At 41.7% G+C, this 16,113-nt stretch overlaps 1 protein-coding gene and 1 non-coding gene across 2 annotated transcripts in view; both read right to left on the bottom strand.

The window, feature by feature from the left end:
- LGR5 (leucine rich repeat containing G protein-coupled receptor 5) overlaps positions 1–16,113 on the bottom strand; it is a 127,181-nt gene that overhangs the window by 38,526 nt on the left and 72,542 nt on the right. The window contains exon 4 of the mRNA XM_019959765.2: positions 7,831–7,902. Coding sequence (XP_019815324.2) covers positions 7,831–7,902 — 72 coding nt within the window. The remainder of the gene's footprint in view (positions 1–7,830; positions 7,903–16,113) is intronic.
- LOC139183326 (U6 spliceosomal RNA) lies at positions 8,397–8,502 on the bottom strand. Its single transcript, XR_011566926.1, has one exon. It is a non-coding gene; the product is annotated as a U6 spliceosomal RNA (small nuclear RNA).

The raw sequence follows: 16,113 nt of genomic DNA, 5'->3' as shown, positions 1-16,113 counted from the left end.
TATAGATCAACTTCTAAACCCTTCAAGGAAACAGTGGGATGTACAGCTCAGGAGGGCAGTAGGAAAACCAGAGTACAGAGATACAAGTTGAGAGCCAGGGAGACCAGTGAGTGCAGGCCACAGTAAAAGTGGGGGAATCAGCTGAGCCTGAGCAGCTGTTTAGAACATCACTTAGAGTTTGAGGTGTTGGCTCAGTTCAACAAATATTTCGTGGGTACTTCCTTTGTAGGTACAGTATGTGGTGCTGGAGATCTAGCAATAAACCAGGCAGACATGTTGCAATCTTTATGGAGCATATTTTCTAAAGAGTAGTCAATCAAATCACTACAATAAAGTATTAGGTAACAGGAAATGCATGGTAGAAGGACCTAACTTAAATTTCACTTTTCTTTGAGATCCAGATCTGGATTTCAAACTGCCTATGTGACGTCTCTACTGAGTTGTTCCTCTTCAGATAAGACATCTGGTCTTAAAAATGTTCAAGACCAAACTCATCTCCTCAAATATAGTCCTCTACTAGGATTTCTTATCTCAGTGATAAGCTTCATTAAGCACGTGATTATAGAAATCAGAAAGTTAGGGAACATCTCCTACACATTTTTCTTCTTCATTCCTCATAGTCAATTCATTACCAAATACTGGTAATGTTACCTAAAATTTTCTCAAATCCATTTCCCTTTCTCCATCGTTACTGCCCACATCCTGACAAACTTCCCCTTTCTCTCTTAGACTATTTCATTAACACAGATCCAATCATGCCCTTTCTGGCTCAAAATCTTCCAGTGGATTCTCACTGCTTTTATAATAAAGTCTAAAATCCACGGCATGTCCCAGTGTGCTTTCAAGGGGTCTGGACCCCTCCTGCCTCACCAGGCTCTTGCTGCACTTCTGCCTTGCTCTTTCAGCTTCAGCCATGCTAATCTTGTCTCTGATTCTCAATGGACCAGTTCCCCTCTCCCCACACCCTCACTGCAAAGTTTTGCACACGTTGTTCCCTTTGCTGGAAAGTTCTTCCCTCTTGCCTTTGTCTTTAGTATTGTCTTTAGTATCAACTTTTCCCTTCGCAGTAAGGACAAGTTTCCCTTTCTCACCTATGGTTTCCTTCATCAGGAAAGTGGAGACAAGCTCCACCTCCCAGGAAATGAGGGAACGGACAACCAAATGCTCAGGAAAATGCTGAAAAAGCTCTGACTGGCCCTCACATGAATCAATGTTGTTCTCTTCCCGTCATCAATTTATGGATTTCTTTCCTGAACCTCCACGACCACATGCCTAGAGCGACTATGTGTTCCCATCAGGCTCCTTTCCCTCCTGTTAGCACATTTTGTCGTGTGCTCATTCTCTGCAGTGGATTCTTTTAGGAAGGCAGGACAGAACAGTGATAAAATAGGAAGACTTTCGAGGTAGAAAGGCCAGAGGTCTTACCCCAGACTCCCCTCTGGCCTGACTCCGTTAAAGGACAAATGACCTTCAGGAGGCTCAGTAATACCTCTGAGCTTTCTCCTCCCTCATCACTAAGGAAGGGGTGACCTCAGATCCTGTCTCATGAGGTTGATTTTAGGGTGAAGTGAGATGATGCAGGTAAGAATTTGAATAGATATGAACGGCTTTTGAGCATTTCTGATTCTATCCTTGTCTTGTTCCTAAACTTTACTGCTTCTTTGTGTGCCTTTTCACATTTTCCAGCCCCCATTATTCCAGAAAAGGGGACGCTCCGCCCCATTCACAGTGTGCCTTCCCAGAGTCGGCATCCTTTTAGCTTCTCACTAGTCCAACGTACTTTTCAAAGCTACACTTTATGTGACACCACGAGATGAAAGAGCTGATTTTACTTCTCATTTCATAACATCTGTGTTCTCTTTTAGTTATTTACCTATCTGATATGATTGTCAAATCTGTGCCTTATAGAACTGGTAGATAACCTGTGATAGCAGTTACAGTATTTCACACCTCGGGTCTTGCTTAAAGTGCTCACATTTTGATTTTGGTTTTCATTTGATTCTGAGGCTCCAATTTGAGCTCTCTCTTTCTGTGGAAAAAAGGGCTTTGCCTTTGAAAATAATTTTCTCCTAATGTTTGTTTTTCTTGACCTCGTGGCATGTGGGATCCTAGTTCCCCCAACCAGGGCTTGAACCTGCACCCTTGCCTTGAAAGCGTGCGGTCTTAATTACTGCACCACCAGGGCAGTCCCCTCTCCCGATGTTTAAATGGGAGGAGGGGGACAAGGCAAAACCCTTTCTCCTCAGAACAGTTCACTGGTGCTGGTTTGCATGTGGTGTGTGAAATGAACTCCAGATAGCTCAACAGACAAAAGTCTTAGTCTCTAGAACTTCCCAGTGCTCCTCCATCCCAAGATAGACCTAATGTATTGGCCTTGTTGTGAAAAACGAAACCAAGACCATGGTGGATTTTAATTATGTAAGCTTAAAATTTCTCTTTCTGGACACTATTTTAGTGGAAGGAATAATGTCACTAATACTAAAACTTTGCTTTTTTTTTTTAACCCTTTTGATCTTTTAATCTTATCCCCTTGGTTACCTCCCTTTGCTTTCTTTTCATCTTTTTATACCCCGCTGTCTTCTGTTACTTCCTTTATCCTCAGGCTGAAACCCAAGAGGCTCCTGGCTGTTGACAGGGGGGATCTGCTGCTGCTTCTAGGCTTGCTTTCCTTTCTGCTCAGCACTGTGAGCCCTGCCTCTTCTTCCTCACCTCCTCCTCTTCCTGCTGACTCTCTTTTTGGATTATTAGTAGCAAAACCCTACTCTGAAGAGTCAAGGGGAAGTTAGTGACGTTTCACAGGGTTCAAGGAGGAGGGTGTCTATAGCCCTTAAGGCACTGTCACAGTGAGATGCTCAGGCAGCTCATATTCCAGCAAGAGTTAGATGCTCTTCTCAGGTCTTAAAATAATGTCTGTACTCTAAAGATGATTATCAGCTAATTGTAGACTAGAGACAATACTAAAGACATGTTTAATTCTCCTTTCATTTTCTATTTACCAGCTCATGATTTTTACAATTGTGCATTTTCCACAATTAGTTTCGCTATTGCAGAGTTGGCATGAAAATCAACATATATTAAATAGTTTAGTACTTAATACTATTTAATATTAGCTGGACAGACATGAATATGTCATTTTCTTTGATCACCCTGAACTTCCACTAATGACAGGAAGATGCTTGAATATCATTAATGACTGTCAGCCAATGAAGCAATGATTTTATTTTTTTTCAATGATCTATTTCTTAACAATATATGTGAGGATGTGGGAGGGTTAAGTTTTGAGATTCCATCAAATCACTGTAATCTGATCCTAGTCCTCCAGTAACTATAATGCCAAACGTTTCTTGGTGAAATCCAGTTCACTGTGAATTCTGATTACATTTCCTATTCCTTTCCAAAAAACAGAAAGGAAATTAAGTTATATTTGATTACACTACAAAAAAGTCCAACTGGTGTCTGGGCAGTCACTGCCATGTCAGAAACCTAGTGTACAAGGTACGTATTTTACAGAGGCAGGCTCCGGGCTGCTGGGCTCGGGTACACGGACTTGCCCTCTTACTCTTTAGTTGAACAGTTTGTAAGCATCAGGAGAGCTCAAAGAACACAAATGTACCTATGTGTTCTCATTGTGAACGAGGCAAACTATTTGTTGTTTACATGCAACCAGTGAAAATCACATCCCTTGAAACATGAGTACAATTTGTTTCTTCCTTGCAGTAGGTTACCAGTTTCCACGTATATCAAGTTTCTTAAGTTTGTTCCGTGAAGCCAAGTCTACATGGGAGGTGCTGATGCTGCTGTTCTATGGGCACATTTCATAGCAGGATAATACGCATGTGGCCTCCTCACTTCACCTACCCCAGACTGTCAGTAGGACTAAATAGGGAGATACGAGCTATCTCAAATAAGCACAAACAAGTCAACTTTGTGAATAAAAGGCTCTTGACTTTCATTTCACATTAGTTCATGCGGGCGTGCACGCTAAGTCACTTCAGTAGTGTCTGACTCCTTGTGACCCAATGGACTGTAGCCCTCCAGGCTCCTCTGTCCATGGGGTTCTCCAGGCAAGAGTACTGGAGTGGGTTGCCATGCCCTCCTCCAGGAGAATCTTCGTGACCTGAAGACTGAAGTCTCTTATGTCTCCTGCACTGGCCAGCGGGGTCTTTACACTAGCACCACCGGGAAAGCCCCATGTTAGTTCCTGTGTGGTATGCGTGTAACTGTGTGTGTGCGAGTGCTAAGTCGCTTCAGTCACGTCCGATTCTGTGCAAACCTACGGACTGCAGCTCTCCAGACTCCTCTGTCCATGAGATTCTCCAGGCAAGAGTACTGGAGTGGGTTGCCATACCCTTCTCCATGGGATCTTCCCGATCCAGGGACCAAACCCATGTTTCTTATGTCTCCCTGAATTGGCAGGTGGGTTCTTTACTGGAATGCAAAATATGGGCTTTGTTATTATTTCAGGTTTGAAAAGAGTTCAGGAGGATATTTGCAAATCATCTCAGGACACTCATTTTCCCCAATACTCACTTAAGAACCACTTAACTATATCATTAAACTGCTTAGAAATCACTGATGTTTGGGTCTCCTACAGAGGTTCTCATTATAATTGGTCTGGGATGAGGCCTAGGCTCTCAGACTCTCCAGATAATTCAACAATTCACTTCAGAAGTTTCAAAGCCAGGAATGCACAGGGGTGATGCATTCCCAGCCCCTGAGAAGTGCAGAGTGCTTCTTCGAGAGTGAATGAATAACAAGGGAAATAATAAAGTGGAGAAAAAGAGAGTGAATTCAAGAGAGAGAAAAAAGGAACTATTAGAAAAAGGGTGAGTAGGACTTCCCTGGTGGTCCAGTGGCTACGACTCCATGCTCCAGTGCAGAGGCGCTGCGTTCAATCTCTGGTCAGGGCACTAGAGCCCACATGCTGCAACAAAGAGTTCGACGGCCACAACGAAGATCTCACGGAGCCAAATAAATAAATAGTTTTTAAAACGTGTAAGTGCAGGTCTAAGGGTTGACGGCAGTCCAAGAAAAGCTAGACAGGTAGCTGAACAGAAGCCTTCCAGGTGTCATGGATGAGACAGGTGTCACCTCCTTTGTTGCTTGTATTGCTGTGAATGTAGCACGGAGGCTGAAGTATGCATGGGAGATGAATGGCCAATGGATAAGGAATGCATGTTTGTAATGACCATTTGATGCAAACCGTTTTTATTTTCTCCTGCTTGTAAGAAGCAGGAGAAATATTATTAAAATCCAACAAAATTCTGTAAAGCAATTATCCTTCAATTAAAAAATAAATAAATTTAAAAAACAGCAACAACAAAAGAACATCTTGCATCTGGGATAAGAGTAAAACTTTAAAACAGCTCACAGTAGCCCAAATCTCCAAACTGGGTAAAGGATGCCTTTGGTTGGTTCAGTATTGTGTCTGTGTGGCTGGTGGTTAAAGTTTATAATGCTCTTCTGTCCAATCTTAATGCTTGTATCAAAGTATTACAAAAACTGTGAGACAAGTGTCATAGCGGCACACACTGCCAACACCCAACACCTCCATGGTCTGTTGTGTGCTGGGCAAAGGGACCCGGGACAAACAGCACATAACCAGCGATACAATCCAGGCGCACAGGGGACCCACCATCCATCTCCATGCCTCAGTTTGAATGTGGAGCATCCCACTAGAAAGTTAACCCTCGGCTTTCTCACAGGGAACACACACTTACAAGGTTTCAAACGCCATTGTTTTTGTGAACCGGACACCAAGTGCAAGAGACGCCTGTGACCAGTAAACGGCTAGATGGTAAGAAACCAAATCTGAACACCTTGATCAGAGAGGCACCGCGCAGTTCGAGTGAACAAAAGATTCATGGTTCTCACTTTCTCAAAGAGTTCACTTCGGTGTGTGTTCTGTTTGTGGTCTTCTTTCAGCTGATGGTGGCTTTTGGTTACAAACCCTTATCCTTCCATCTTCCGCCTGCCTCACAGCTGTTTAAAGTTCCTGTTGGCCTCTGCTATGATCTCGCTTTTCAATTCACCACTAGACCCTGTGCCCTGACACAGACAACCCAGCTCCAGTGCTCTGCTGCTCTGGCTGCTTCTTTCCTTCAGGAAGAGGCTTGTGCAACAAAAGAGGGGTGATGCCGTGATGCCACTACAGAGCTCCTGAAAACGCAGTCGACCCATCCCCAGCCACAAAGGGGCTCTTGTGGGCTTGTTTATCTCTAGCCTGGTGAAAACCTAGGAAGTCACTTTGTTCGACTGGAATCAAAAGCTTAAAATGGTCTCCAGCGCAGATTTACTTTCATTAAAAAAAAGAGATCAAAGGAACAGAGTGTCATCTCATGTTCCTGCTTCTCTTGAGTCACCTTGGTAAAAGGCATTAAGCAAACTATGTGTAATTATTAACCAATGGATTCTTTACCACGATGTTCAACTCAAGTCTGCAATATTTATTTGTCTTTTTTTTATATATTTATTTCCCTCATCCTTCTAGACCAGAAATCAGTATTCTGTTTGACAGATGAGGACCTTCAGTGTAAGCAAGATGAAAGCATATATTACACATGTGGATATTGGAAATCAGGCAATATGCTGTAAACACATACATTCTGATGAGATGGAGATTGACTGGTCAAGTCCTCCTGGGACAGTGTTGTCCAACAGTCACTGTAATCAACTGCTTATAACTCAAGCTCCAAAGCATCTAGCTGGTAAGAAAGTTCTATCTGTGAGGAATAACCAATTTTCATTCATTCAGAGGGTTTAAATCAGAGGAGGGTGGAAACTCCTGATGGAAAACTTGTGGATTCCCAGTAAGGACCGCCAGCACCACTGCGGTGGGGGTTAGAGTGCCTGTGTGTGGTGTGTGAATCTGGGGTGTGTGTGGTTTTCTGTGGGACTCTCTGAATTAGTCTGTCTCCCTGTGTGGGGTGGTGAGTACGCGCTGGTTTGTAGACCTGCCCGGTATGACGTTAAGACATACCATTAGATCATAGCTTCATGAATTGAGGTCCCCTGATGCACCTATAGAACTTGAAAAATTAAGGATGGAGATTCAAGAGTGAGGGGACAAAAGTACACCTGTGGTTAGATGTGTGACAGAAATCAAACCAATGTTGTAAAGCAATCAATCAATTAAAAATAAACTTTAAAAAAATTAAGCATTTATTTGACTCAGCAAAATTGCATTACAGGGCAGCTCTGATAATCTAAACACAGAATAAACTGATGATGCCAAGAGGTCTAGATTTTGACTCTCATTTTTCTAAATAAAAGGAGAAAGTATCATTCCTGATTTGAATTCAGAAACTAAAATATTGTAGAGAGGGGTGATACCAACATATGTGTGTGTGTTCAGTCACTCAGTCGTGTCTGACTCTGCCATCCTACGGACTGAGCCTGCCAGGCTCCTCTGTCCATGGGGTTTTCCAGGCAAGAATACTGGAGTGGGTTGACATTTCTTCCTGCAGGAGATCTTCCTGACCCAGGGATCAAACCTGCGTCTCTTGTGTCTCCTGCACTGGCAGGTGGATTCTTTACCACTGAGCCACCTGGGAAGCCCTGATACCAACATATCCAAGAGGCTTTTCATTTCAGGTCTTCTGATTAAGTCTCTGCCCTGAAACCCCAAACTCCAACATGGGTGTTTTCCATATATATTGTTTAATGAGGGTGCAAAGAACAATTTCATTGTTGCTCTAATGGAAACCCTCACTTGCAGCTTATTTAAGCACAGCCCCTAGCCAAGGAATTTACTAAAATGGTCAATTGGACATTTCAGTGCTCCTTCCCAAACTGACCCAGAGAACATGCTGGAATTTCAACTATACTTACAGGGACTGAAGGCTTCGCAGGTTCTGTAGCGCCTCTGTGGGCACCTGTCTTAGGTGATTGTTCTGCAGCATACTGCACATCAAAACAAATGGAGAAAAACATTAATGACAGTTAGCAATAATTAGGAGAAGGCAATGGCACCCCACTCCAGCACTCTTGCCTGGAAAATCCCATGGGTGGAGGAGCCTGGTAGGCTGCAGTCCATGGGACTAGGAGTCGGACACGACTAAGCGACTTCACTTTCTCTTTTCACTTTCATGCATTGGAGAAGGAAATGGCAACCCACTCCAGTGTTCTTGCCTTGAGAATCCCAGGGACGGGGGAGCCTGTGGGCTGCCGTCTATGGGATTGCAAAGAGTCGGACACGACTGACGTGACTTAGCAGCAGCAGCAGCAATAATTGACAATATCCAGCATAACAATGTCAGGTACTGTTCTAGGTGTCAGGGAAACAGCAAAGCATCAGACAAAACCTTGGCCTGTGGGGAGCTTAAAGTCCTATGTGGAGAGACAGATAATTAAAAATTAACAAACGAGAATACAACTTGAGGCAAGTGACAGGTACCACACACAGAGAAGAAAACATGGATTAGGTATCATCCTTGTGCACCGGCCATGCTAATCTTCTCTGTATTGGGCCAATTTTAGTATATGTGCTGCCAAAGTGAGCACCATGGATTTGGCATAGATGGTAATAAGGAGGTGAGGGTTTAATTTGAAAAGTGGCAAGAGAAGATCTCTCTGAGGAGGTGGTTTTTCAGGAGATACCAGAATGGTGTCAGGGAGCAAAACATTTGAACATCTGGGAAGTTACTGAGGAAGCGAGAAGAGCAAGTGCAAAGGCCCTGAGGCTGGAGCTTGCTTGACTTTAGGAGCAGCAAGGATCGGTGTGACAAGGAGGGATAAGTGAGCACGAGAGACAGAGGCCAAGCTAAGGCCGTCTCGGGAAGGAGTCGCAGGGCTTATTTTAAGGTGGTGAGAAACTCTCCTTGAAGGGTTTACGTGAGTGGAAATGATGTGATCTTATTCATGTTTCTAATGGATCACCATGGTGACAAATGGATTAGACAAGATAGAAGTAAGGATAATAGTGTGCTGTGCTGCTCAGTCATGTCTGACTGTTTGTGGCCTCATGGTCTGAAGCCTGCCAGGCTCCTCTGTCCATGGGGATTCTCCAGGCAGGAGTACTGGAGTGGGTTGCCATGCCCTCCTCCAGGGGATCTTCCCAACCCAGGGACTGAACTTAGGTCTCCCTCATTGCTGGCAGATTCTTTACCATCTGAGTCACCAGGGAAGGCTGAGAATACTGGAGCGGGTAGCCTATCCCTTCTCCAGGGGAATGTCCCAATCCAGGAATCAAACTGGTTCTCCTGCACTGCAGGCGGATTCTTTACCAGCTGAGCTACCAGGGAAGGATAACAGTAGGAGACTATTAAAGATATTCCTCCTTCTTACATGTCATATTTTGATATAAACGCTTTTGTGAACTATTGCAATAGTTCTTTTCAGAACATGGGGGCTACAGAATGGAAACACCTGGCAACAAGGAAGTGAAATACATCATTGCTAGCGGGAAACAGTATGGAAAAATTTTCATTAGATGCATTACCCTGTTACCTGATTCAGAAATGTTTATAACACTAATTTTGCAGGTACTCTGACTCCAAAGACTGATATACTTCCCACTGCCTCTTGCAGCATTCTCTTGAGGAATAAATGTACACATTTTCAGGTTGTATGCCTTATACAGTATGATTAAGAGCCTGGGTTCTTGGATTTGACTACCTCTTCCCTGCCAGTAGCCCCATGGCCTCAGGGAAATCATTCAATCTCTCCACATCTCAGTGATCAGTAATAATACCCACCCCCCAGGGCTTATTGTGATGATCTAATAACTGAAAGTACATAGAACAATACCTGCTGCCTGGTAAACATTCAGTAAAGGTTGGCCCTTTTTGTGTGACTTGTTAAACCTCTTCTCCAAACTAACGATATAGTGAGGCTGTACTGGATATAATGTTTTAATTAATGAGAAAATTGACCAATAAAAAAACTTCTATGCCTGTGGTTCTCAAATTTAGGGGTCATCAGAATTCACTGAAGACTTGTTAGTACAGTTTGCTGGGCCCCACCCTAAAAGTTCCTAGTTCAGTAGCTTTGGGTGGGGGCCAGGGAATTTTCATTTCCAACAAACTCCCAGATGACATTGGTGCTGTGAGGCAAGGCGCTGCACACAAAGAACCACCCTATACTCTGCTAAGTATTTCTAAGAATATGTTCACCTGAACTTGAGGCTGTCTTGAGCTTGGAGATGAGGTCTAGTTCTGAGTCTTGGCAAACAAACCATTTAACCTTCTTGATTCTTGGTGTTTGTTTGTTTGTTTGTTTTTTAATCTGTACAATGGGAATAGAATGATATCATCTGATTGATAAGGTGTTTGAAGGTTAAAATATGAAGGCATTTATTATACTTTCATATATGCTAGGGCTTCCCTGGTGGCTTGCATGATAAAGAATCTGCCTGCAATGCAGGAGACCTGGGTTCATTCCCTGGGTCAGGAAGACCCCCTGGAGAAGGGAATGGCAACCCACTCCAGTAACCTTACCTGGAAAATTCCATGGACAGAGGAACTTGGTGGGCTACAGTCCATGAGATTGCAGAGTCAGACACAACTGAGCAACTAACACTCGCTTTTTCATATATGCATGTAAGCTCATATCGAATAAGAGGTGAAAAACATTTGCCGTGTTTAGTCACTCAGTCTTGTCAGACTCTTTGAGACCCCATGGACTGTAGCCTGCCAGACTCCTCTGTCCATGGGAATTCTCCAGGCAAGAATACCAGAGTGGGTTGTCATGCCCTCCTCCAGGGGTTCTTCCCAACCCAGGGATTGAACTCAGGTCTCCTGCATTGCAGGCAGATTCTTTACCATCTGAGCTATTTGGAGATCATAAAATTTATGCTTTTCTCACTGGGACTGAGATTCAGTTTTCTAAGAAATATAATTCTGTCACTTGTAATCCAATAGTTTTTTTTTTTTTAATCCAGTAGTTTTAAACAAGTAATTTCATTATTTTAATCTTGTATTCAATTAACATTTCATAAATCAAAAGTCTCAAAATATATTAGTTCTTTAAGAACAAGGTCAAGATTTGGAGAGACCTCACACTTTCATTACTGGTTAGAGAATTGGGAAAATTGTAGCTCAAATGCTGTACTTTGCATAATTTACCTAAATATTAAAAGTTTACATTTCTACGTTATTTTATACCTTTCCAAGCAGTTTTAATATATGATGTAATGTTAACTTGACAAAAATGTTTTCTAAATGCCTCATTAATTGTGTGCTAAATTTAAATGATAAGATATAGATAATAGAATTAAATGATGTCTAAGCTTTGTAGGTAAAATGTTACTGGCTCAAAGTATGTATTGAATTGTCCTCCTATGCTTTGCTAACCAAATACTGAAACTTTTATAATGTTGTCTTTCTAAAATATTGGAAAATTAGAGTATTTAAATAGCTTTTCTTCACTGAATAGTTGCAAACTTTCTTGGTAGTTTTATATATTTGACTTCAGAAAATGGAACTTAAACTTTACTATGATGACTTTTAAAGCTACCCTGAGTTGCTGCTGCTGCTGCTAAGTCGCTCAGTCGTGTCTGACTCTTAGCGACCCCATGGACTGCAGCCTACCAGGCTCCTCCATCCACGGGATTTTCCAGGCAAGAGTACTGGAGTGGGTTGCCATTTCCTTCTCCATACCCTGAGCTACCTCCCTGCAATTTAATTTTCTACCATATCTATCAGTAAAACACCAAAAATACAATTAAAAAAAATCACTTAAGTTCTGATCTCTCCCTAAATAAATAACTTTTAATTACTTTCAAATGACAAAACAAAAATAAATTATCTTCATTATAGACTTACAAGTCTCCAGTGAGCTAATTAGAAAATTCTGTTTTTAAGATATTCCAGTGGGAGACAAAACAAAGGGTTTATAGCACTATGGAGTGCAATTAAAACAGAGTGCATTCACAACACAGCTGCTGATTTCTTTTATAAATAATCCTTTATTCAGTGCAGTCAATATAAGCAGAATTTACCATGAACTGAGTAAGAGCTTAGGTACTTACAACTTCATTTTTATCATTCACATATGGGTAAGAAAAGAAAATGAAACACTTTCTCTAGAGACAAAGGATGACTTCATATTTTCTTAATTTCTTTCCCCTAGGAGTTTTAAAATATTCACAGTTACATAATAGCGTCCCCAAACTACTTTAACAATAAATTATCTTTTTTTATTTTTTTTTGCCAATAGCACTAAATAAGATCAGGTACAGGTACAGTGAAGTAGGAGAGATGGAATTATATGTTGAAAGGGTACTCTGTAATACTGGCTTGATCCTCAGGTATTCTCTCTGCCTACTTGCCCCATGATTAGACATCAAGTAGTTTCCAGGCTCTTTTTCTGGAATGAGAGAACTCTGGCTAATTGTGACACTCCTATGGCTAGTTCTATCCATTCCCTCCATGTGGCTTTGGTTCTGGGGCTGGTGGCAAAGGAGGACAAGCCATTGCTTGACTGAATGGCTTACACAAGAGAATGAACCTTTGTTGAGGGGAAGCTGGTTCAGAATTCCACGTGACTGGGAATTTTGCAATACCAAACCAATAATTAATTTTTATGAAGACCTATATTTACAGGAATCAGTTCAGTTCAGTTCAGTCGCTCAGTTGTGTCTGACTCTTTGCGACCCCATGAATCGCAGCACGCCAGGCCTCCCTGTCCATCACCAACACTCGGAGTTCACTCAGACTCATGTCCATCGAGTCAGTGATGCCATCCAGCCATCTTATCCTCTGTCGTCCCCTTCTCTTCCTGCCCCCAATCCCTCCCAGCATCAGAGTCTTTTCCAATGAGTCAACTCTTCACATGAGGTGGCCAAAGTATTGGAGTTTCAGCTTTAGCATCGTTCCTTCCAAAGAAATCCCAGGGCTGATCTCCTTCAGAATGGACTGGTTGGATCTCCTTGCAGTCCAAGGGACTCTCAAGAGTCTTCTCCAACACCACGGTTCAAAAGCATCAATTCTTCGGCACTCAGCCTTCTTTACAGTCCAACTCTCACATCCATACATGACCACAGGAAAAACCATAGCCTTGACTAGATGGACCTTTTTTGGCAAAGTAATGTCTCTGCTTTTGAATATGCTGTCTAGGTTGGTCATAACTTTCCTTCCAAGGAATAATCATCTTTTAATTTCATGGCTGCAGTCACCATCTGCAGTGATTTTGGAGCCCAAATAGTCATCTCAAATTTTAATGATCTTCCAAGGCTCACAATAACAAGATTTCTGATATAAAACAGCTCTCACCAAGAAGGATTGTTGGGGTCTTCATTTCCCATCTTCTAGGACTGAATTACTACTATCTTTCTCCTCCTTTTACCAGCTGCCCTTCTTTTTACCTTCCTTATATTGGTCAGGGCCCAAGATGAATATTACTTGTATATTACCTTTCTCACCATGCTACAGTATAATCAATTATTTCTTTCTTCCAGTGACTTTTGGGCTTTATAAAACATTTGAGTCAGTTTCCTTAATGGTAGCACCAGGCCTGCCTTGCTCAGCATTTTACCTCTAGCACTGTGGTTTGCAACCTTATTGAACCCAATTTTCCCTTTAAAACCAAGTATTTTGTAATGCTTCATCTGTTGTGTTAAGATAAAGTTCATAAAAATAGAGCTATCTACACACATCATTTTAAAGGAAAAGACTCAACATAATATACTGCTTTAACTGCATTATAAAGGAGAAATAAAAGTAATTTATAATAAGGGAATATATGTATCATTATATATGTGATGCTCAGATGTGACTATCTTCGAAGGTCTGTCTATGAAAGAGTCAGATGCTTGCCTCTGTTTTTAATGAAGATGGCTGGATATGAGAAAAATACATGATCAGAAGTTATTCTGTCCAAAAACAGGGAAATGAGAGTAGAGGTCTAAATGGATACTAGACTAAAATTTACAGTTAAGACACAACAGAATATGCTTGCTTTATATTTTATGGGAAAGAAGGAAATAACTTTTATTAAAATAAAGATAACATGCCAAGACATATTACACTCTCACAAATGAGCATGGAGATTCTCACCAATGAATGCTTCTTATTGACAAGAGTGATATCAAAATAATCCTCTCTCTTTTACAAGATAGGACTGAACTACCACAGAGAACACCCACCCTATCTCAAAGTTCCATCACATCTGAGGTGAGCATCTGCTTTTCAGTACTTCAAGAGGCCCTAGAGGCCAAATCCCACCACAGACAACAGGAAATTGAGGCCAAATAGGAAAAAAGAAACAGTCATGATACTGCCTTCATAGAAGCTGGGTGGTAGACCCTCCTGGATAGTGGAAGAGTAAGATTAAATATGCAACAGGCCACCCTAAAATAAACCATTATATAGTCATCAAGCATACATTTTGTATGCTTGTGCTCCCAACATTTTAAAAGGCCATAATGTGAAATACTTATAAAGCAAACTTTGTTAATGAAATTCAATGAGAACCCTGTGTTTCACATTTCTCTGCAAATTTAATGATATTTTTAAGAAGATGTTTTACAACTTCACGGTTATATATCTTTAATTTGTTTTGTGATTTCTGAGGTAATTCTATTGCACTAATATAATTTTCAAACACATATGTGGGTAGAAATCACAGGATGTACAAATTATTATACATTAATTATACATAAATATTATGATGTGTTAATTATTCAATGATTTTTGAGAGACTATATTTCATTTAATTTTTCAAGTACAGATTATTACACTTATGCAGAACTTTTGGTAAAACCTCTCAGTATTATTACATATGACAGTTTTTTCTGTTGCTATTGTTTGTTTAATTTATTTCTGCCTCGAGGGCCTTTCTCTAGTTGTGGAGTGGGGGCTGCTCTCCAGTCACAGCATGTGGGCTCAGTAGGGCACAGACTCAGTAGTTCTGGCACACAGGCTTAGCTGCTCCACGCACGTGGGATCCTCCCAGACCAGGGACTGAACCCGTGTCTCCTCCGCCGGCAGGCAGATTCTTTACCACTGAGCCACCAGGAAGCCCATGGAAGTGTTACTGACTGATGTCTGGTGTGGAGGGACGGTCAGAAGTCAAAAGGAATGCAGAGGGATTCTTTATGCTGGGCTGAGCGGCACATCGTAGGACAACTGACTACAAGCGAGTCATCCGGAAAACTGAAGATGCCTCCCCAAATTTCCAAAACATTCTGTGGCAGGTGTGATGACCATGGTTGAGAACCATTGCTCTAACACTGAATATTGGGTTGGCCAAAATGTTTGTTTGGGTTTCTTCATTACATCTTATGGGAAAATCCAAATGAATTTTTTGGCTAATCCAATCCTTTCCAAATATTTAACAACTGAGTTTGCTTGTTGTCTTTAAGTGAGTAAAATAAAGGGAAGAGCGAATACAATTCCTGGTACGGGTCTTGCTCCTTTTGAATCACCATCACATTGACAGTGGCCCAGCTGTAGTGCAAAGTCTGAAGTGTCAGTCCTTGGCTTACATCTCTTTTTGGACTTCTTATCTTGCTCAGAACATAAAACTGTCCAGGCTTTTCTGACATGACATACAGGATCCCTGTGACCAGGACCCTTTCTCTTCTTCATTTCCTTCCCACTTTGTCCTGGATGCTCAAGCACCACTTGCTTAGGGCTGGCTGTCCTCGGTTCCTCCTGCCTCTGTGTCTCTGTGCATATTACCCCCTCCATCGGCCACCTAATGTGGTTGGCTAGTCCCTAGCTGTGCTTCAAGGTCTGGGTCCCAGGTCATCTCTTTGGAGAAACATCTCTTCGAGGAAGTAGCATCTGAACCATCAAACTAGATAGAGTCCTTTCCTCGAAGTTCCATAGAACCAGAGCGATCTGTTTGTCTGTCTTGGTCACACTATCTCCATCCCACAATCTACCACGAGATTGTAAGCTCTTTGAGGGCATGGCCATACTTACTGATCTTTGTATTTCCAGCAATAATTTGTTCAATGACACTTTGAGTGATATGTGTGTGAGCATGTACACACACACACACACACACACACTCTCTAGTTCAGTGTATCCAATATGTATTCTGTTAAGTGATTAAAATAATTGATTCCAATATAATTTAACAAGTCATCAAAATACTTAGTGGTACCTAGCTCAATATAGGAAAAACATCTTAGTTTTATCTAAACTTGATGTATCTAATGCATTTTGA

Source organism: Bos indicus, chromosome 5, assembly GCF_029378745.1.
Source record: "Bos indicus isolate NIAB-ARS_2022 breed Sahiwal x Tharparkar chromosome 5, NIAB-ARS_B.indTharparkar_mat_pri_1.0, whole genome shotgun sequence".
Taxonomy (NCBI): Eukaryota; Metazoa; Chordata; class Mammalia; order Artiodactyla; family Bovidae; genus Bos; species Bos indicus.
Note: the sequence above shows the minus strand (reverse complement) of the source record. Positions and strands in the feature narration are given on the sequence as shown.